Below are 21,650 nucleotides of genomic sequence, written 5' to 3' on the forward strand. Positions count from 1 at the left end.
ATCACAAATACAATTGATATTAGATTGCTATTCTATTAGATATTAGATGCTACTCTATTAGAAGTAATCGCTAAATGTTTTAATTTAATCTCTAAATGTTTTCATTGTGGTAAGCAAGGTCATTCGAAAAGGGATTGTAGCCAAAGCATACCTAGAAACAATGATTTTTCAAGAGATAATACAAAAAGAAGGCCTCAGCTTCTGGAGTATGCAAAAGATGTGGCAAAAGCTAGCATTGGAGTAATGAATGCAGATCAACAAGGGACAGGCAAGGTAATCCTTTCCCATTGGAAAATGCCTTGTGGCTGGGGGGAGGGGGGGAGGAGTCCCATAGGCACTAATATCAAATTTGATTAAGTCATTCCCTGTCAGCTTTGGAGAAACTCATCCACAGAGCAATTAAAAAATTAATACCTGTTGTTAAAAAGAGCACTGCTCTGGATGAAATCAGGGACAGAACAGCTTCAGTAGATAAAACAAGAAATTCAGGTAACCAGACCAGAAAACAAGTATTTTGGCAAACTGCTATAAATGATCAGAGGGCATTGAAATTGAAGGTTTAATTGACACAGGAACAGATGTAACCATAATTTCACCAAAATCTTGGCATCCACATTGGCCTCTTTAGGAGCTAACTATTCTTTAAGTATTTATCGCAGGTAAAACAAATGCGTTGGGCTAGAGGACAAATAGGAAAATTAAAGCCATATGTGGCTAAAATAGCCATGAATTTATAGGGATATGATTTGTCATGGCAATGGAAGACACAGATTAACATTCCTCCAATCTCAGAAACAAACCATAAAATTAATAATGCTTCTAAAAATATATTAAAAGGTATTATCAAAAACAGTCACAGACCATTTAGGTTGTCCATACGCAGGACACAATAGCTGTTGGTCTTTCAAAGGTACTAACCGCCCTACCTTTAAAATGATTAACTGACAAACCTGTGTGGGTGGAACAATGGCCTTTGACATCAGAAAAATTACAGGCACTAAGACAGCTGTCATAAAGGGGGAGGGCTGAAGTCTAAGAGTTCCCCATGTCTGGTATATTTGTTTTTATTCTCTCCAAGCATGCATAAATAACATTATATTGGATAGGTGGCTAGAAAGGTTGTAATATAGGAAATCTTGTAATAAAATGAAATTGTTACAAAATGAAATAGCAGCAAAGGGTATACAAAGAGTTGATCCAGAGGAAGTGAACACAGGATTATTATGGATAGAGAGACACACAGGAAATAGAAGGTGAGGGGCATTCAGTTTGAAAGCTTGAGACTACCTAAAAGGGGGGCATTACTCCTAGGACATCAGCTGAGGAGGAAGGTCAGCTGGGTACTTTCTCTGCCTCTCTGAGCTAGCAGGCTTTCACCTCAGTATCTGGCTCCCAAGTCTTCATTGGTAAAATTGAACGATTGAGATTTTGTTTTAAAAAACAACAAATACCTTCAAATTTCTGAAGGAAAATTATTTTCAGCTCAATTGTATTTTTTCCAACTAGTGTGTGTGTGTACTTGGCTGGAAGTGTTGGGAGTACACAAGTGACAGCACGCCTGTGGAGGTCTTGCAGGAGGTCTCCTTCCACCATGTGGATCCTGGGGATCAAACTCAGACTGTCAGGCCCGGCCTTACACTGGGGCCACTGCACTGGCCTTAGTGGTATAAATCATGCCTACATCCACAAGACCCAAAAAACAAACAAACAAATTCCTTTCTTTCTAGATGTGGTGACACAAACCTGTGATCCTTGGTTTAAGATCAGCCTGAGCTACCTGCAGTCTCAGCCACAGAGACCCTGTCTCAGAAAACTAAAACCAAAATTACATTTTTCATTCTTGCTTTCAAAGAGACCTGTCAAAGGATGCAATGAGCCTTACTTAAATAGGAATAAAGTATCCAAGAAAACAGACCCAGCTTGAAGGAGAAGTAAAGGGAATTCTGGGGATGCAGAGAAGTCCCAGATGACAGCTGATTAGACAGGGGCAGCAAGCAGTGTTCACCGGAGCAAACAAAGGGAAAGGTCCAGGAACAAACAAAGCTGGATTGCCTAATAGATTGGACTGGGTGAACAAATTGTGTCCTGAAAAACTACTGCATTGTATGCAAAGAATTATTGTGGTTATGTTTTTAAAAAAATAAAAACCAAACAAGCAAAAAAATATTGCAAAAGAAACAAGTAATATATCAAGCTTAGCAGTATATATTGAGAGATAAAATACTGTCAGTATTAAGTACTCTCTATTTAACAAACACGGTTTCAATATGTTAAGAAAGTAAATGTGGGCCGGGCGGTGGTGGCACACGCCTTTAATCCCAGCACTTGGGAGGCAGAGGCAGGCAGATTTCTGAGTTCGAGGCCAGCCTGGTCTACCAAGTGAGTTCCAGGACAGCCAAGGCTACACAGAGAAACCCTGTCTTGAAAAACCAAAAAAAAAAAAAAAAAAAAAAAAGAAAAAGAAAGAAAGAAAACTTGGGAAGTCAATAGGCAACATCTAGAATGTGTAAATCAAGAAATAAGACAGGCATCACATGCCTGTAACCCCAGCCACTCCAGGAGTGTACAGGCAGGAGGGTAGAAAATTCAAGGTCATTGAATTTTTAATATGTATTTGAATTTTGTGGATGTAGGCATGATTTATACCACTAAGGCCAGTGCAGTGGCCCCAGTGTAAGGCCGGGCCTGGACTCTTCATTTTTAATACTAGGGCTGGAGAAACAGCTCAACAGTTAAGAAGGCTTGCTGCTCTTACAAAGTTCAGTTTCCAGCATCTTAGCAGGTAGACCACAGCTTCCTGTGAGTCTAATTCCAAGGGACTGACACCCTCTTCTGATCACCTCAGTTACCAATAATCTGTGCAGGTAAAAATAAACCTTGAAGTTTTAATGCATTTTAGTTATACATAGACATTACTTGGAGAAAAAGATTAAATGAAGGATATAAACTGAAAACATACAACTGCTACTGATTGCTTTCTTCCTATAATCAAACATTTGGTTATGATGTAATGAGAAAAAGTCTAGAGAGGGAGATGTCAGATTATGAAGGGCCTTGTGTATTATGTTGAGGGTATATGAAAGGCATATTGGGTAATTTGAAGAGGTTTCTAAGCAGAAGAGGTGACTGAAATGGGTCTTGAAATGCAGGCTATTATCCCAGAACTCAAAAGCCCGAGGCAGGAGGATTGCCAGGTGTTTCAAAGCCATCCCTGACATACATTGTTACAGCTGAGAAGCTGAACTGTGATATACCTAGTTTTGACTCTACTGTCCCAATCAATCATGCATGCTTGCACCCTCCTTTTTTTTTTTCCCCTTAGGTTGGGGGTGGGGGTGGAGGTCAGACAGGATTTCTCTGTGTAGCCTTGGCTATCCTGGAACTTGCTCTGTAGACGGCCTGCCTCCCCAATGTTTGAACTAAAGTCATGTTCCACCACACCTGGCTGCTTACACTCTTCCTTAACTCAAAATTTTCTTTTTCTTTCTTTTTTCTTTTGTGCCCCCCCCCCCTTCTTCTTTCTTTTCTTTCTCTCTGAGAGAGGGGTTCTCTACATGGTCTGCTGTCCTGGAGCTCTCTGTAGGCCAGGCTGTCTTGAACTCACAGAGAGCCGCCTGCCTCTCCTGAGTGCTGGAATTAAAGGCAAGCGCCACCACACCCACTCCATCCATTTCTCAAACTACTTGCTCATAGAGACGCTCAGAGTACAGGGATAAAAACTTGAACTTGCTCAGCCCTCAAGGAACTCAGTTTAGTACGGTCCAGTGACAGCAACTGTGCTGTCAGCAGAATCTAAAGATCCGAGTCAAAGCCATCCCCCTCCAGGGATCCAGTTAGGTCTTCATATCCATTCTCTCTGCCCCGGAGCCCGCACTTCGTTCCCCTGGGCCCACTGGGTTGAGACTTCCACGTCTAGCTGCAAGAACCCGAAGTACAAGGAACCGAGCGCCGCCCTGCGGGTGGGCGGGCAGTCGGCGGCAAGCAGCCAGCGCGGCTCGGCGGCGGCGGGGCGGGGCGGGGCGGGGCGGGGCGGGGCCGCGCTGGGCTCGGCCCAGAGCCGGGAGGGCCGAGGCCACCGGAAGAGTCCTGATCGCCAGCCGAGCGCCGAGAGTGGGGAGCGGAAGCGGCGGCAGGCGGCGCTGGGACCCGGGAGCGGCCGGAGAACAAGGGAGCTGGCGCCCCGGCCGGCGGCTGAGCGGGGCTGAGCAGCGGGCCGCGCCGAGCCCCGAGCTCTGCCGGAGAGGCCCGGCCCCGCTGCCCAAGCAGGCCGCGCGCCGCGGGGCCGAGGCCGGAGCCATGGGCGAGACCAAGATCATCTACCACCTGGACGGCCAGGAGACGCCGTACCTGGTGAAGCTGCCCCTGCCCGCCGAGCGCGTCACCTTGGCGGACTTTAAGGGCGTTCTGCAGCGGCCCAGTTATAAGTTCTTCTTCAAGTCTATGGACGACGATTTTGGGTGAGGATGGCCCCCGCCCCGCCTCCCGGGAGCCCGGGTCGCTCCGCTGCTAGGGGCCAACGCGGCCAGTTCCGACTCCCCTCGCTGGTTTCTAGCCCGGCTTTTAGCAAGGAGGACACTCGGTGACTTAGGACCCACTTGACTTTGAGGGACTCCCAGTCACCTCTTGGAGGCCTTGCCCGCCCCCAACCAGCAGGACGCCCCTCCCTAAGCAATCGGTTCCTACCATTCAAGCCCCCTCATCTCCCCACGGTCCAGCGGCCCCCATAGACATACATCCTTTCCACTCCAATCCAAAGCCAGGGTTCTCAGTCCGTCCAGGCGCCACCTTTTAAGCATAGAGTTGGAGTATATTGACTCCCGGCCTGCCTTCCCGGTCCTCTCAGCTCTGCAACTCAGAGCCTTATTTGGAGTGTGCTGTATCTAGAGCTGTAGGCTGGTGGGACTTTGAACTGGAGAAGGAGGAGTTGGGGGCTGTTCTGCCAGGCTGGATGCTGGACTTCATGTTTGGCAAAGTCCCCTCTCCCCTGGGCTGATAGGGTGTTGCCTGACCAGGAGAAGGAGTTCTCACTAACCAGGTGCTGGAGCCTTTTCTTTCCTTATGGTGGTCCCAGGGGAGATGTTGCACAGGACTTCAGAGCCTGGATGGGAAAGCCGGGAAGGGCCTATTGGTGTTCTCTTGTTTTCCCCTCCCTACCCAGCTTCAGGGCTTTTGATGGGCAGTTTGGAAGCTGAGACTGCCCCTTTAAGAGAGGTTGGAATGTTGGAGCCTGAGGGTTCTGTAGCAGCTGGCCTGAGAAGGGGGTTGGGGGGAGACACACACACAGACGACAGACACACACACACAGACGACAGACACACACACCTCCAGGGGCCTGAGGTTTGCCTACATTAACTGAACAGTGGGCCTAGAGGCTGTGGAGAAAAAACACACACACAGAGACACACACACACATCCTACCCCTCTCTGGGCCCTCCAAGGCCTGAAGGTCCCTCTGATGCACTTGCCTGAGGCCTGCACTGTGCTTGCAGCTGAGGCCCCAGAGATTGGGAGGGGAGATATTCTCCCTAGTGTACATTAGTCTGACCTCTCTCAAGGCCTGCCCTCCAAACCCCAGGAGGCAACACCTTCTGTCTTGTCATTTTCTACCCTGGAACTCAGCATTTGATGAGCTCTTAGAAGTGTGTGTGTGTGTGTGTGTGTGTGTGTGTGTGTGTGTGTGTGTGTGTGTGTTTTGGACAATGGAGCATAGATCTGACTATTGCTGATTTTGTTCTTGCCCTGGGATGAGACTCTTGTGTGGTAATGATTGTCTGGATTTAGTCTAGAATCGGGAAACCTGGTTGAAAGACCCTGAAAATGATCTGTCGGGAAGAATGGAGGACAGGAGGTAGATGTCTCAACCTGGCATGAGAGGAATAAGAACAGAGCCTTTCTTATTTTCCCAAGGAACTGGGATTAATATTTGAGAATATGTTAGGCCAGATGTCTTCAGGGATTAGAATAGTCTTGTATCTCCACCCCCACTTGCCTCTGCCTCCCAAGCAGACCACTGTGAGCTGCTTCCTGCTTTCCTGATGTTGTCGTGGAAGCAGGCCTAACTACAGTTATAAGAGGGTCCCCATTGCATGTGCTCATTGCTCTGGAATCTTTTCTTTAAATTAACTATTGAACTAAGTGACATTTATCATGTGCCACTTTAAGCCGTTTTGTAGCTACTTGTGGCCCTTGAAGCACTGTTTGCAAAATACCCTAGGCTGTTCTACCAGGGTTGAGAACAATGCTGAGAAGGAAGTGGATGTGACTATTTGGCTTATTCCCCCCATCCTCCAAGAATAAGTGAGCAGAAGACCCAGCAAGGCTCTCCTTTTCAGAGTGGGCTAGCAGAGGACCCTGTTGACGGCTTGTTTCATTTCTTATCGTACAAGCTCATCATATGGTACGTACAGTCTGCCTCACAGTGCTGTAATTACTTGTACATCTTGCATCTTTGAGTCCTCATACCAGCCTGTGAAATAGGCACTAATATTCCCACTTTGAAAATTAGGAGACTAGCAGGGCGGTGGTGGTGCATGCTTTTAATCCCAGCACTTGGGAGGCAGAGGCAGGTGGATTTCTGAGTTCGAGGCCAGCCTGGTCTACAGAGTGAGTTCCAGGACAGCCAGGGCTAAACAGAGAAACCCTGTCTCGAAAAACAAAAAAAAAAAAAAAAAAAAGAAAGAAAGAAAATTAGGAGACTAAAATGTAAAAGGCCTAATAAAGCTGATCCTAGGTCACACAGCTAGTAAGTGTGTGTGTGTGTGTGTGTGTGTGTGTGTGTGTTAGTTAGAGAGAGGGGGGGAGGGAGAGAGACAAACAGTGGTGAGGAATACTATGTAAATGGCCATTTTATAGATTTTCCTCTCCAGAAGGATAGCAAGCCTTGGCAAACTGGGAATGTAACATAGTACTTCAGCCAGCCTAGACCGGTGCCCCCTGTTGAGAGAAAGCATGTCAGAGGGGGAAGCCTGCTGCACCTCAATCTCAGGTTCAGAATGTCAGGTCTAAGGATTCCCCAACTCTCACCTGGTCTCCAAAAATATTTGTCAAGGTCAGGTTAGACTTGGCTCTGTTAAATTACTTGGGAGAGTCAGGAGAATGGCTCAGTGCATAAAGGCCATTGCCACCAAGCCTGATGACCTGAGGTCTGTCCTCAGGACCCATAGAGTGGAAGGGAAAAAAAGCAACTTCCCAAAGTTGTCCTCTGACCTCCATACACATGTACACACACACACACTAAAATGCAATAAAGTTTTTTTTTTTTTTTTTTTTTTTTTTTAAAGAAAAGAGGGCATATTTAATGTGAGAGTGTGGATCTTACTAAAAGTTGGAGAGTCAGTAACTAGTTTTTATTATATTCCTGGAGCATACCAGTCATCTGAGAATCCCACTTACCAGGATGAGACAAAGGTTGGATAAGTTAAATGATATCTCTAAGGTGAGAGAGCTACTACATGGTAGAATTGGGAGTTGAGCCTGTGCTTACCTGACTCAGTCTGAGTAAAAAGGAGAGGACAGGTCTTGTGAGACTGCTATGGGGCCCGGATGGCCAAGCTTTACCACAGAAGGTTACAGTCTGAGGTTCCCCCAAAGCTGCTGAAGACCAGCCGATCATAGGGAGTCAGCAGAGCCTTGTAGGGTGTTGGTGTCTCTCTAGAAAGAGAAGAAACACCTGTAGAATGGAGTAAGTGGGGGGGGGGGGCCTAAGGGACATAGGGACACTCGGCAGCACTTTTCCATCACAAGGACATTATCAAAGCAGGACATAGAGTCCTGTATATCACATGTACCCTCTTCTCTTGAGGTCAGGTTACCATGCAGGGCACCATACAGATTGGCTGGTAGGTCTGGGCTGTTTTCTTAGGGTCCTTGTGGCATTAGAAATGGTAGGGAGGGAGGACTATGGGAGGGAGGCTTGCCAACTCTGTAAGTTAAAGAATGTGAGGATCACAAGGCGCCAAAGCCTCCGCTGCCCCTCTAAGGAGTGAAGGAAGACCAAGCCTCACAGCTCCTCCCCTGCGTTCTGAGCTGGTGGCCCCCTAGCCTGTGCCACATTTGTCTAGCTCAGTGTTTCTGGGGTGAGTGATCGCCGACCCCGACCCCTCCACAGTTTCCATTCCCATCTCTGGCCCCAAACCACAGTCGATATTCAACCTTTGGCCCCTATCACATTCCCAAGGCCAAACTGCATGCCATGACCACATTCTATAGTCCCTCATCCCCCACATTAATGTCCCACCCCCAATCTGTCATTAAAGGGGGATAAATGTGACATGGAGCAAAAGAGAGTTGAGGTCAGAACAACCTGGGTTTCAATTCCAGCTCTAACACCTCTTAGCATTGTGACCATGATAAGCAACAAAAAGACTGTTTACTTCTTCATGAAATGAGAATTATATTGTCTACAGGATGAGGCTGGAGTAAAATTATTATTATCATTCTTTTTTAGACATAGTCTCTCTCTGTAGCCTTGGCTGTCCTGGAACTCTTTCGGTAGACCAGGCTGGCTTCATACTCAGAGATCAGCCTGCCTCTGCCTTCCAAGTGCTAAGATTAAAGGCGTGCGCCACCCCTGATTTTTTGTGTTGTTTTAATTATATGTTCTAACTATAGGAATAGAAGATGTGATAGATAAAAATGCAGCGTCACACAGGCTACTATTCAGAAACCAGCTTGTGAGTTTAGATAGATTTTTGACCTGTTTAGTTTCCCACCTTTCTTCCCCTGCCTGCTACAAGTGCTTAGCACAATGCTAGCCCATAAGGCATGCTCAGTAAACATAAACAAATGTCACTGTTAGGTTCTTCCCTTTTGTGTGGGTGGGTGAGGGTCCTTATCTATCCCAGGCTAGCCTCAAGCTCACTCTGCAGCTAAGGATAACCTTACACTGATCTTCTGCCTCCTCCTCTGCCATGCTGTGATTATAGACATATGGAACCAGCATATGTAGTGTGGGTCAAAGGGCTCTGTATGCTGGGCAAGCACGCTGCCGTCAGAGCTGCACTGCCAGCCTCTTTTCTTCTTACTGTTTGTAACCGAATTGCATTATATAGCCCAGGCTTGCCTCAATCCTCCTGCCTCAGCCTCCCAAGTGCTGTCTGGGATTACAAATATGTACCACGTGGATGGTCACTGAATGCCTTCTCTTTTCTAGTTTTTTTAAACCTCTTTCTGTAGCTCTCAGAACAAAGTCAGTATTCCTAGTACATAAAAGAAGAATAGTAAGAATTGTACCTTTTCCCTTTGAAGGTCAGAGGGAAAAGGAAAGTCATGCTGGGAATAGGACAAACACTCTGGAGGTTCTGAGGTGTGCTGTGTGACCATTATAATTTCCAGTCACCTGATGGCTGAGCCGATGCTCCAGCAAGGCAGTTGGCCCAGATACAGCCCTGCTGGAGGGATGGCCCAGAGCATAATGTGTGTTTTCTACTTCCAGCTTCTCCCCACAGCTCCTGCCTCTTTGTCCTACTTCTTGGAGCTGCTAAGGGGCTGTCCCTAGTCCCTCCTTGCAGCTGAACAGTCTTGTGTGGATGGTTTGATCTTATACGTAGGGTCAAGGGCAGCTCCAATCATGGGGACCCTCGGTTTTCCTACATCAGAAGTGCTCTCTGACATCCCCCTTTCCCTGCAGGGTGGTGAAGGAAGAAATCTCCGATGACAATGCCAAGCTACCCTGCTTCAATGGCAGGGTGGTGTCCTGGGTAAGGAGCCCTCGGCTCAGCCTTCGGCTGTATCCTGGTGTTGGCTAGAGGGAAGAAAGGCATAGCTGGGATAGCAGCTGGTGACTTTATGCCTTCGTATCTGAATCTGCCTTTAGTTTTCTAATCACTTCTTATGCTGGATTCTTCCATCTTTAATGACGTGAGAGAATAGTGGAGGGAGGAAAGGGAGAAACAGAGTCAAAGATCTCCTGTGTCCATCCAGACACCTGCTGCCACCTGGCATCCTCTGACCTCTGTGCTGTGCCCTAACTCTGCCTCAGTAGCCCATGCCTGCCAGCCCTCTTCTTACTCACCTGCCCAGCTGCCCTTGCATGGCTTTCTCTCTGTTCCACTCTGTCTGGTCTTTCATGTCCGGCTGGAACAATATCTTGTTTTTCCTTGGCACCGCTTTGACCACTCATTTTCTTCCTGGCAGCTGGTATCTGCTGAGGGCTCGCACCCAGAGCCAGCCCCTTTCTGTGCTGACAACCCGTCAGAGCTGCCACCTTCAATGGAACGCACAGGAGGCATTGGGGACTCTCGACCCCCCTCCTTCCAGTAAGTGTGACTTGAAGGTGGGAGTAGCCCATGAGGAAGGGGAAGCTCAGTTCAGTCCAGGGCTGGGGAAGGGATCCCCCAACCTTCTCTTGTCTCCACCAAGTCCTCTCTACCTTTAGCCCTCATGCTAGTGGGGGCAGCCAGGAGAACTTGGACAATGACACAGAGACCGACTCCTTGGTATCTGCCCAACGAGAGCGGCCCCGACGGAGGGATGGCCCTGAGCATGGTGTGTACTCCCACTTCCAGCTCCTCCCGGCAGCTTCCTGCTAGCTCCCTGCCTCTTTACCCTACTTCCTAAGTTATGGGTATGCCCGGGCCCTGTTCAGCCCCTGGCTTGCCCACCTCATATCTCTAGTTCCCTGCATTGAGCCCTGTATGGACCCAGCTGCCTATCTCCTTCGCAGCAGCCCGCCTCAATGGAACTGCGAAGGGCGAGCGTCGACGAGAGCCAGGTGGCTATGACAGTTCATCTACTCTCATGAGCAGCGAGCTGGAGACTACCAGTTTCTTTGATTCAGATGAGGATGACTCCACCAGCAGGTGGGGCTTGACTTTCATAGGTACAGGGATGGGAGTGAGGGGGGAAGTGACCCCTGAACCCCGCTGACTCTTCACCTCTGGAGGGATGTGGGCACTGTGGTGGGACCAGGGCTTTACTGTGCCTCTTATGAGGCAAGAATGGGCCAGCCTGGTGGGGAACGACTTTGGGCCCCACAGGTTCAGCAGCTCCACAGAACAGAGCAGTGCTTCACGCCTAATGAGAAGACACAAGCGGCGGCGGCGGAAGCAGAAGGTCTCCCGGATCGAGCGGGTATGGGCTCTTGGGTGTTCAGGAGGATGAGCAGGGGGTTAGCTTGTGAGTCCTTCCGAGACAGGACCACAGTGCTTTCTTCCTCAGAGCCCTTCTGTTTGGTTCAGTGTTTGAAACCTTAGTGGGTAAGGGTGGTGTGCTGGGGAGAACCCAGTGGGAGCACCTCCTGCTGCTCACAGCCCTTGTTTCTTCCAGTCCTCCTCCTTCAGCAGCATCACAGACTCCACCATGTCTCTCAATATCATCACAGTCACGCTCAACATGGGTGAGTCTGCTGAACACTCTCAGACGCCTGTGCTGGGAAAGACAGCACACATGTTCTGTGGTTTGGAGTGGGATCTCAGGGTATACTACAAGGCTCTGGGTTCCATGTGCAGTACAGGAAGAAAGACATATGCTCCCTCTGCTGCGGTTGTGCTTCTGTAAACATTGACTGAGACATCGTCTAACCGTTTCCGTATTTCAGTGTTAGACCTGTAACAGGTAAACAGAACTGAGGGAGCAGAGCTCGGCACCCGGAGGCTTCCTCGGGAGGGACCTCTGCCATTGCGTACAACTGTACTCTCTGACTTCTGTCTCTTTAAAAGACAGCTAATACCTGGAGTTCAGCCCCTAGAACCTGCATAGTGAAAGGAGAAGCACATTCCTATAAGTTGTCCTCTGACCTAGACACAGACACGCACGCTCACTCACACACACACACACACACACACACACACGAACAAACAACACATGAGTGCCTTCCACAACAAAACAACTAGATAAAAATGTAATAAAAATGTAAGGGCAGCGAAATATAACCGAAAGAGCTTTAACTTGGGAACTTAGAACTGTTCACTTCCTGCTGCTTGCTGTCTTAGAAGAGTCACTTAGGTCTTGTCTGTCTGTAAAAGTGTGTTCAGAGTCGCTGCCTCACAGCCAGTATGAAGCTCGAAAGTGTGTCTATGTGTGCACTGCACAGTAACGTTTATGTGCTTAGTGATATCAGTTATTTCTGCCCTGTACTAACAAGGGCTGGGAATTTGGTTAGGAATCCTGCCCTTCTTGAGGTGTTAAATTATTCCCTGCAGAAAAGTATAACTTCTTGGGCATCTCCATTGTGGGCCAGAGCAATGAGCGAGGTGACGGGGGCATCTACATCGGCTCCATCATGAAGGGTGGGGCCGTGGCAGCTGACGGACGCATTGAGCCGGGAGATATGCTATTGCAGGTATCGTCAACTGTTCTGGGTGTGGGGAGAGAGAGAAGTCTCTGAAGTCTGGAGGAAAGCCCTCAGCCCCAGCTCCCCAGCCTTCCCCTGAGCACTCCCTGTCTTCTCACTCCTAGCCCTCTTTCTCAGGTTAATGAGATCAACTTTGAGAACATGAGTAATGATGACGCAGTTCGCGTACTTCGGGAGATTGTCCACAAGCCAGGGTATGAACAGAATGGGATTCTGGGGAAGATGGGCAAAGGCATTTCTGGCAAGAGACTTGGTCTGGCCTTCATACATCCCGCCTTTACTAGGACAACCTTGTTTTCAGGCCCATCACTCTGACTGTAGCCAAGTGCTGGGACCCAAGTCCTCGTGGCTGCTTCACGTTACCCCGAAGTAAGTAGACAAGGGATTCATCCCTACAGTTGGTGTTGGCTTATGCAAGCTGTATGCCTCCTCTCTGATCCTTACACATTCAGCACCGTAATAGGCAAGGTGGGTAGCCTGTGACTCCTCATCCTCCCTGCAGGTGAGCCCATCCGTCCCATTGACCCTGCAGCCTGGGTCTCCCATACTGCAGCCATGACAGGCACCTTTCCCGCCTATGGCATGAGCCCGTCCCTAAGCACCATCACCTCCACCAGCTCCTCTATCACCAGCTCCATCCCTGATACAGAACGTGAGTATTCAAGCCTGTCCCTTGGACCCAGCAGACAAGGCCAGGTGGGAGGATTGATGAGGACCGACTTGTGCATCAGGGAGAACCTTTGAGGGGCTGTACTCATTCCAGAGAGCTCACCGCAGCCCTTCCCCAGCGGGCAGCAGGGAGAGCCTCTGAGGGGGCTGTACTCATTCCAGAGAGCTTATCGCAGCCCTTCCCCGGCGGGCAGCAGGGCCTCCCTGAACACTGTTTGCTTCTTAATGTGTGGTGAGCACCCACAGAGCCTCAGTTTCCTCTCATCTAATTGGGCTACCAGTATATACTTCACCAGGTTCCTGTGGGGTTTGATAAGAGGCTCTAACTAGAACATTGGTACTGTGTGGCATGAAGAAAGCAATCTGTTTTACTGTCATAACACATGCATGTGCTTAGGTACCTTCATGAAATTATTGCGTTATTCTTTCACATGTCCTTGTGAAGACACTAATCTATCATTACAGGAGGGAAGCGGTCCAAGGAGTTGACATTGGGCTTGTCACTGTTGAGTGGGAGAACTAGGACACCACTCCTGTTTTCCCAACTCCACAGTCCCCTGTCTCACTGCTCTGCCCCTCCCCCCAGGCCTAGATGATTTCCACCTCTCCATCCACAGTGACATGGCGGCCATCGTAAAAGCCATGGCCTCCCCTGAATCAGGGTTGGAGGTCCGAGACCGCATGTGGCTCAAGATTACCATTCCCAATGCTTTTATCGGTGAGAGAGCCTTACTACAAGATGAAGGGCAGGTTGTGGAGGCATGGTGCAGGGCAGGCGGGTTGGGGGGAGGCACTTCCTTGGGCTACTCCCTGGTTGTTAATTGCCCGAGCCTCATAGCTTCTGTGAAGCCAGAGGAACCCAAATCAACTGGCAGCCTTGTCCCCAGGCTCAGATGTGGTGGACTGGCTGTACCACAACGTGGAAGGGTTCACCGACCGACGGGAGGCCCGCAAGTATGCTAGCAACCTGCTGAAAGCTGGTTTTATCCGCCATACCGTCAACAAGATCACATTCTCCGAGCAGTGCTACTACATCTTTGGTGACCTCTGTGGCAGTACGTGTCTCCCCGCCACCTTTCCCTTCATGCTGACCTAATGCCCGCTGTGTAGCCAGCCTGACTTTGAGCTTGCAGCAGTCTTTCTGCCTCAGCCTCCTGAGTGATGGGATTATAAGTGTATGCCTCTACCACACCCAGAATCCCCCACCTTCTTGTCTCCTGGATGGGGTTAAGGAAGTGCTCTGAGATGTGACAGCTGACTCGGGAACCTAACTCCCAGCTTTGCTGGGGTCTGGCTCAAAGCTTGAAGGCCCTACAGTACAGCGAGCAGCCTAGTGTAGCGTCTTCATTGGTCTCCCATCTCCCTGTGGAGCCAGCCACTCTCTAAGTGCCTGTTCTGTGCCTGACATGGTGCCAGTGGTTTCTGAGGTGTCATTCTACCATCCCACTCAGCGTTCATCTTAGTGGGGGTGGGGAGAAGGTACTATCCATGTTATCAAATGAAGAAATAGATTTATTGGTGTTAGATAGTCACGATTAGAAGCAAAGGAGATAGGCTTTGGTTCCAGGTCTTCTGACTCTAGTTCCCGCTGTTCTGAGCTGCTCAAGGTACACAATGCTCCAAAAAACATGGTCTCAGCAAGACCAAACAGCACCTGCCCTTAGTTCACAAAACAAGTACTACCAGGTCAAGATATGGATTGGCAAGGGAGTCCTGGTCTTTGTAAGAGCCCTGGGGGGTAAGCTGTGCCATGGTGTGGAGCTGGAGAATCTGTCAGGGTCAGAGTGCAGAGACTTCCAAGCTCTGCACTGAGGAGCTTGACTGAGAGAGTCCTGAGAGAGTGCAAAGCCGTCGAGCATAATCCCTATGGAGATCCTCCTCCTCTTGAGCCTACAGAGGACCTCACAGAGGCACTGCTGACCTTGCCAGCAGCGGAGTCCTAGCCCCAGCAGCCACCTCTGCCCAAAAGAGCTTTTGCACCTGTAGCGCTGGCTGGCATCCAGAGCTAAGTCAGAGTGCCTCTGGGACTCAGCGGCTGGTACGGCAGAGCACTGTCTCTTGGTAGAGGGGCTCCTGGCCCTTGGCAGCTCTTTAGAGCTTGATTGGATTTTTGAACTCTGACAGTTCTGAGTTCAAATGTTACTCTACTGTTATGTGATCACAGTAGGTGCTTTAGCTTCTAAGTCCAAAGTGGAAGTAAGATAGAACTCATCTCATAGAGATGTCTTAAGCATAACATAATGTATGTAAACGCACTTAGAATAGCATGTGACCCACAAGAAGTGCTCCATAAAAGTTGACAGCTGACTCTAGGAAACCTAACCCCAAGCTTTGCTTAAATAATTTAGATTTATTTATTATTGTCATTGTTAGCAGACATCAGCCCAGGGTCCCAGGCTTCTTGGGACATACAAAGCTTCCAAGACAGCGATGGCAGTTTTGCTCAAAAGATGTTTATATCCTGGGCCCAGCTGGGTCCTCCACCTAGGCCACCCAAGACTTGGCTCAGGGTGTGCTGACATAAAAGCCTTTTCCTTCTTAGAGGCCACAGCCTGCAGAGTGGGGAGTGTGACAGGCTCACTGAGGAGCTATGTGCTCACTCTCGAGTTTACTGTTGGTCCTCTAGGCAGCACCTTGCAGGCTTTGAGTATGAGCCAATACTGCTTTTCTTCATTTCTACATGCTGCCAAGTTAGAGGCTTGGCTGGCAGGCTCCATAAGCCATGTCAGAGCCTCATACCCTGGCTTCTTCCTGCAGAGCCTGCTGGATCACCTTGTGCTTGGAGAAAGCTCTAATGGTGTAGATGGCCTCAACTGGGCAATTATAGCTTTCTTAGAATTCAGGTGCATATGAGCAGGTTCCAGGTGAAAGGTCCTCCTAGCCCTCCCTTCATGGAAGTTCTACCTCCTGAAAGGACTGCCTACCTTTAGAAAGTACATGATTTCAAGGATGGAAGAAATTCATGACATAGTGAATTGGTGCCAGTTCTGGCTGCAAGCAGGATCCATGGCACAGAGGAGGCATTCGAGTTGTTCTTTCTGGCCTTTCTACTCAATCTCCACTCTCCACAACAGCACCAGGAAAATGTGATCGGGGCAAGAGCCTTCTATGTAAAGGAGGCCCAAAAAAAAAGGATTAATTTAGGATTCTGCCTCCTTCTCTTTTAATTACCCTTCCCCTATTGCTATGTAGTCTGAGTTGGCTGACTTCCCAATCCTGCTGGAATGACAGATGCACACTTGAACACAGCCCATTCTGGGCTTCCTCATCCTGCTCCTCCTTCTTCTCCTCCTCTCCCTCTTCTTCTTTTGAGACAGGGTCTTACTGCATAGCTCTGGCTGTCCTAAAACTCACTATGTAGACCAAGGTAGCCTTGAATTCTCAGAGATCTGCCTACCTCTGCCTCCTGTGCTTTGGGATTAGAGGTGTGAACTACCACACCCAGCTCATCCTGAACTTTTTCTTTCTTAAAGATTTTATTTATTGTATGTATATGAGTACACTGGTGTGTCAGACACACCAGAAGAGAGCATCAGGTCCCATTACACATGGTTGTGAGCCACCATGTGGTTGCTGGGAATTGAACTCATGTCCTCTGGAAGAGCAGTGAGTGTTCTTAACCACTGAGCCATCTCTGCAGCCCTCATTCTGAACTTTCATTGTTAAGATTTATTTAATATTTGCATGAGTCTTTTGCCTGAATGTACATCTGAGCACCATGTGCATGCAGTGCCCAGAAAGGCCCCTATATCCCCAGAGCTGGGGTTACAGATGGTGTAAGCATTTTATGTATGCTAGGAATCAAACCCAGATCTTTTGCAAAAGCAACAAGTACTTTTAATAGTTGCTGAACTATCTCTCCATCCTCATTCTGGGCTTTTAATAAATTATGATGGTGATGATGAGGGGAGGGCAGACATTCACCTGAGATTTCCTAAACATTCCCGCTCCTAATTACCTGGAAGGCAAGAGTATAAACACCACTTAGCCTCTGCTCTCCCTCCAGCTCAGGTTAGCTCAGGCTACTCATTTGTCCTCTCTGGACTTTTGTTTCCTTGTGTAGAGAAGTGGTTATTACCTTGTTTGGGGGTTGCTGCCTAGTGTGCTTAATGAGTCATGGTACAGTACCTGGAGCTTTTAGTACTTCAGCCTTCCACATTCCCCAGCCCAATTCCCTCTCAACCAAAGAAAAATTGGCAGTCTGAGGTGAGGGGTGTGTGGGGTTGATTTTGGTTTTTTGTCCTTTGTTTTTGTTTCATTTGGGAGTCTATTTTTCTTTCCTTGTTTTTCGTTGGTTTGATTGGTTTGGTTTTTGTTGTTTTGTTTTGTGTTTGAGACTGTGTGATTATGGAGCCTAGGATGGCTTCAAACTTAGCGTGTAGTCTAGGTTGTACTCAAACCTGTATCAGGTCTCTTGCCTCAGCCTTCCCAATACTTAGGGAGAAACTTTGAAGGTTTGGGGGTTGGCTGTAGAGCTATTGAGAGTGGTCAAGGAGATCTGCAGGCCTCTCTCCATTTCTGCCATAAACTTTAATGCTGTTGCCTGTGGTCCATCTTTGGCTGGAGAGCTGATTGTAGGTGTGGAACCACAATAGACTGGTTTACCTGACTCCTCTTTTCACAGACATGGCCAACCTATCGCTTCACGACCATGATGGTTCCAGTGGCGCCTCTGACCAGGACACACTGGCTCCTTTGCCGCACCCAGGGGCTGCACCTTGGCCTATGGCTTTCCCTTACCAGTACCCACCACCTCCTCATCCCTACAACCCACACCCAGGTTTCCCAGAACTGGGCTACAGCTACGGTGGGGGCAGCGCCAGCAGTCAGCACAGTGAAGGTAAGTCAGAGAGACCCAGCCAGAAGGACCGGCAGGGAGCCCAGGCCACCTCTGCACTTTCATCCTGGGCCCATTTGTTCCCTACAGGCAGTCGGAGCAGTGGCTCCAACCGAAGTGGCAGCGACCGGCGCAAGGAGAAGGACCCAAAAGCTGGGGACTCCAAGTCAGGTGGTAGCGGCAGTGAGTCCGATCACACTACACGAAGCAGTCTGCGGGGCCCACGGGAGCGGGCGCCAAGTGAGCGCTCAGGTCCAGCAGCCAGTGAGCACAGCCACCGCAGTCACCATTCGCTGACCGGCAGTCTGCGCAGCCACCACACGCACCCGAGCTATGGCCCACCCGGAGTGCCCCCTCTTTATGGTCCCCCGATGCTGATGATGACCCCACCGCCTGCAGCCATGGGGCCCCCAGGAGCCCCTCCAGGGCGTGACCTGGCCTCGGTGCCCCCGGAACTGACGGCCAGCAGACAGTCCTTCCGCATGGCAATGGGAAACCCCAGTGAGTTCTTTGTGGATGTGATGTGATCCGGGCCCCTCTCCAGCTCTCACCCCTCAGCCGGCTGCACCCCCATCTCCATCAGTCGGCTTTTTTTTTTTTTTTTTTTTTAATTTTGGTACCTGAAAGGGAAATAAATGGAACTAAGTGCTACTGCTTGCTGGTAGCAGCAAGGATGAGGGGTCTCTACTCATTACTCATCCGTGCTACAGTCCCTAACCTGCCTCTAGCCCAGCCGGTGCCTCTGCTCACTAACCAGCCCCCATTCCACCCAGTTCCAGGCTTCCCAGGATTTTTTTAATGTCCCTGGCTCTGCACTGCTGGTGTTAATTCCTGATGCTCCAGTCACACATTTAGGAGCTGACCCCAGGGGTGCCACACCTTATTACCCCCCCCCTTACCCTTTTGCCCAGCTCCTTAAGCATGTGTGCAGAGACCTTAATATTGCTCCACCATACTGACACCCAAAAAGGTCTTTCCCTTCCTAACTGTCCTGCCCGCTGCTTCAGACCTTCACCCTACAGCTGTAGCCCCTGTAGTAGGGCATCTGTGCTGTCCCTGTGTGGACCCAGCCCCAATCAGAAGCCCAGAGAGCCCCCCTCAGGTGCCAGGGCCACTAGTGGCTTTCAGGGCCCCCATCCATGCCTGTCTTGTGTGCTGGATCCCTGGGATCTAACCCTACTTACTAACCAAGAGGCTCACCTAACTTCTGAGCCTGAAACAGTTTTCTTTTTTTCTTTCTTCAAATTTCCCTGGGCCTGGAGCAGCCAAGAATTTCGGGCTCTTTGACTTTCTGTGAGTCCCCAGGAAAGGGACTCCAAGGAGACCAGCAACTCTGCTTCTGCAGTAGCCCCTCAGGGCTCCCCAAGGATGTCCAACCCCCACACCCACACAGCAAGGTCACTAGGCTTCTGGAAAGGACCTCAGCTTCCCCCATGCATAACAGACTCTGTTCTTTTCAGAGAGAAGTAGAGAAGTTTGCTTCCCTCTGCCTCATACACATGTGAGTCTCAAGCGCTCGCTCTCTCTCTCTCTCTCTCTCTCTCTCTCTCTCTCTCTCTCTCTCTCTCTCTCTCTCTCTCTCTCACACACACACACACACACACACCCCTATGCAAGTTTACATAAGCCTCAGGGCTGGTCCCTGACCAGAGGGCTGGACCCTTTTTCCAAGTCATCTCCTAGATAGTGGGGCTGGTCCCTGGCTGCCCTTCCCCCTTCCTGCTAGCCCTTTAGCTTCCCGTACATGTTCCCAGTGTCTTTGTGTTTGGATAAAGCCCAAAAGCTGGGGCTCAACAGAGGCTGTCCAGGTAACTGGCAGGCCATTCTGTCCCTCCCTCCTGCCCCCACATATCCCTATCCCTCCTCTGCTCTCACCTTCACCATGACCTGGGAGCACAGGCCGCTGAAGCTGGACACCAGATAACGGGGACTCCAAACAGCTCCAGTTATCTGTAATTGTTTTCTACCTTAAAATCACAATTTTCTCTTTAAAACTTTGCTGTTAAAACTCTGACTTAAACCAGACTCTTAAATTTTCAGGGCAGGGGTGTCATCTGGGGACATAGCTCTGTAGTGTTTGCCTAGCATGCCCCCAGCAAATGTCTCCCCCATCAAGATGTTCTTAGCCCAGGTTTGGGGGCAACCTGAGGTAGGCATATTTTGAAATTCATTCATTTAACATATTTTCTGGGATTTTAACGAACAAAGGGCTATGTTAGAGGCATGACTCGATCTTAGCTGTCTTTGGTTGTCTTTGACTCTGCTTTTTCCTGTTCTCTTGAGAATCCCTGGCCAGTGCTCACTCATGCGCTGGATGCCATTGGCTCCAACGCGCTGTCATTGGCTCACGCCTCTTTTTTCCCCATTCCCCATAGTGTCAGCCACTCTCTTAATTGCTGTTGATATGCTGGCCACTTCTAAATCTGGATCTCCAACCCCAACTGCCCCCTCTCTTTAGATCTGTTTTTATCATCCACTGGACATCTCCCCAGGCATGTCCATATGTCCCCAGCCAAGTATTATTCCTCCTGACTTCCTGTCCTAGTGACCTTCGTTACAAGCTACACCTACATGGTATTAGTCAGCACCTCACCCTTCTGCTCTGACACTTTCTGAAGTTCAGCTGTTCCTCTCCCTTTCTTAATTTACAGAGCCTGGGATTTGGAGTCAGGTTGGTTTGGGCTTGAATTCCAGCTCTATCATTTTTGGTTGTGTAATAGAGTTATTTAACCTCTCTGGAGCCTCAGTCCTCCCACATGTAAAATGATGATAATAATACCTACCTCACAGGGTTGTTGTGAGGATTTAAATTAGATATTGTACGAAAAGTGCCTAGCACAGTGCCTGGCACACAATAGAGTAGGTGCTCAATAAATGGTAGCTATTATTATTATTATTATTATTATTATTATTATTATTATTAATTTATTTTAAACCGGCAAACTTTTAGGGTCTGTTGGGAAGAGAAAGCTTTTTCTTTTCTTTTGGTTTTTGTTTTGTTTTGTTTTGTTTTGCTTTTCAAGACAGGGTTTCTCTGTGTAGCCCTAGCTATCCTGGAACTCACTCTGTAGACCAGGCTGGCCTCAACTCAGAAATCCGCCTGCCTCTGCCTCTGCCTCCCATGTGCTGGGATTAAAGGCGTGTGAAAGCTTTTTCAAAGATAGACTTGAAGCCTTGAATTGTGGTTCAAGGGCTAGAAGTTTCTGGGTTTTGGCTTCTTTGGAAGGAAGAGGTGGCTAGGAATAATAGGGTTACCAACCAGATTTGAGCATCCACCCCCTTCCTTTCTGCCATAGAAGTCTCTGGCTTGTTTAGGCAACAGGATGTCTCTGTCTACTGAGAGAAGAACCAAGTTTTCCTGATTTGTCAAGAATCAGACACCTGTTTGTGTCCAGGTTGGCTCTGTCTCATTCTCTCAGTTTGGATATCATAAGAAGTCTTTTTTGTTTTTTTGAGACAGGGTTTCTTTGTAGCCCTGGCTGTCCTGGAACTCCATCTGTAGACCAGGCTGGCCTCCAACTCAGAGATCTGCCTGTCTCTGCCTTCCGAGTGCTGAGATTAAAAGCATGTGCCACCACTGTCCGGCTGAAAAATGGGATGTTAAAATCCCATGCTCAACTAAACTGGAGTGGAGGGCAAAACAGGGTCTCTTGTATAGCATAGGTTGTCTTGAAACTCCCTAGTTAGGCCTCAAAGTCACAGAGATGCTCTTCCTCTGCCTCCAGAGCTCTGGAATTAACGACATTATGTCATCAGCACACAACAGTCACAGATTTTTTTTCTTAAAGATTTTATTTTATTTATATGAGTACACTGTAGTGGTCTTCAGACATACTAGAAAAAGGCAACGGA

At 48.9% G+C, this 21,650-nt stretch overlaps 1 protein-coding gene across 2 annotated transcripts; it reads left to right on the forward strand.

Moving 5' to 3' along the window:
• Positions 1 to 4,080: 4,080 nt before the first annotated feature.
• On the forward strand, positions 4,081 to 20,694 carry Dvl3 (dishevelled segment polarity protein 3). 2 transcript variants are annotated; one of them, XM_034515462.2, is made up of 16 exons: positions 4,081 to 4,457; positions 9,629 to 9,698; positions 10,135 to 10,256; positions 10,376 to 10,485; positions 10,667 to 10,799; positions 10,977 to 11,070; positions 11,266 to 11,335; positions 12,141 to 12,280; positions 12,410 to 12,486; positions 12,594 to 12,661; positions 12,795 to 12,944; positions 13,548 to 13,679; positions 13,849 to 14,016; positions 17,586 to 17,801; positions 17,889 to 18,299; positions 19,064 to 20,694. In XM_034515462.2, exons 1-16 carry the CDS (start codon positions 4,297 to 4,299, stop codon positions 19,093 to 19,095), a joined length of 2,154 nt encoding a protein of 717 aa, XP_034371353.1. In that variant the 5' UTR covers positions 4,081 to 4,296; the 3' UTR covers positions 19,096 to 20,694. The 2 variants fall into 2 exon arrangements, with proteins under 2 accessions (XP_034371353.1, XP_034371351.1); XM_034515460.2 differs by having other exon boundaries at positions 4,082 to 4,457; positions 10,664 to 10,799.
• Positions 20,695 to 21,650: the final 956 nt, after the last annotated feature.

Source organism: Arvicanthis niloticus, chromosome 12, assembly GCF_011762505.2.
Source record: "Arvicanthis niloticus isolate mArvNil1 chromosome 12, mArvNil1.pat.X, whole genome shotgun sequence".
NCBI classification, from domain to species: Eukaryota; Metazoa; Chordata; class Mammalia; order Rodentia; family Muridae; genus Arvicanthis; species Arvicanthis niloticus.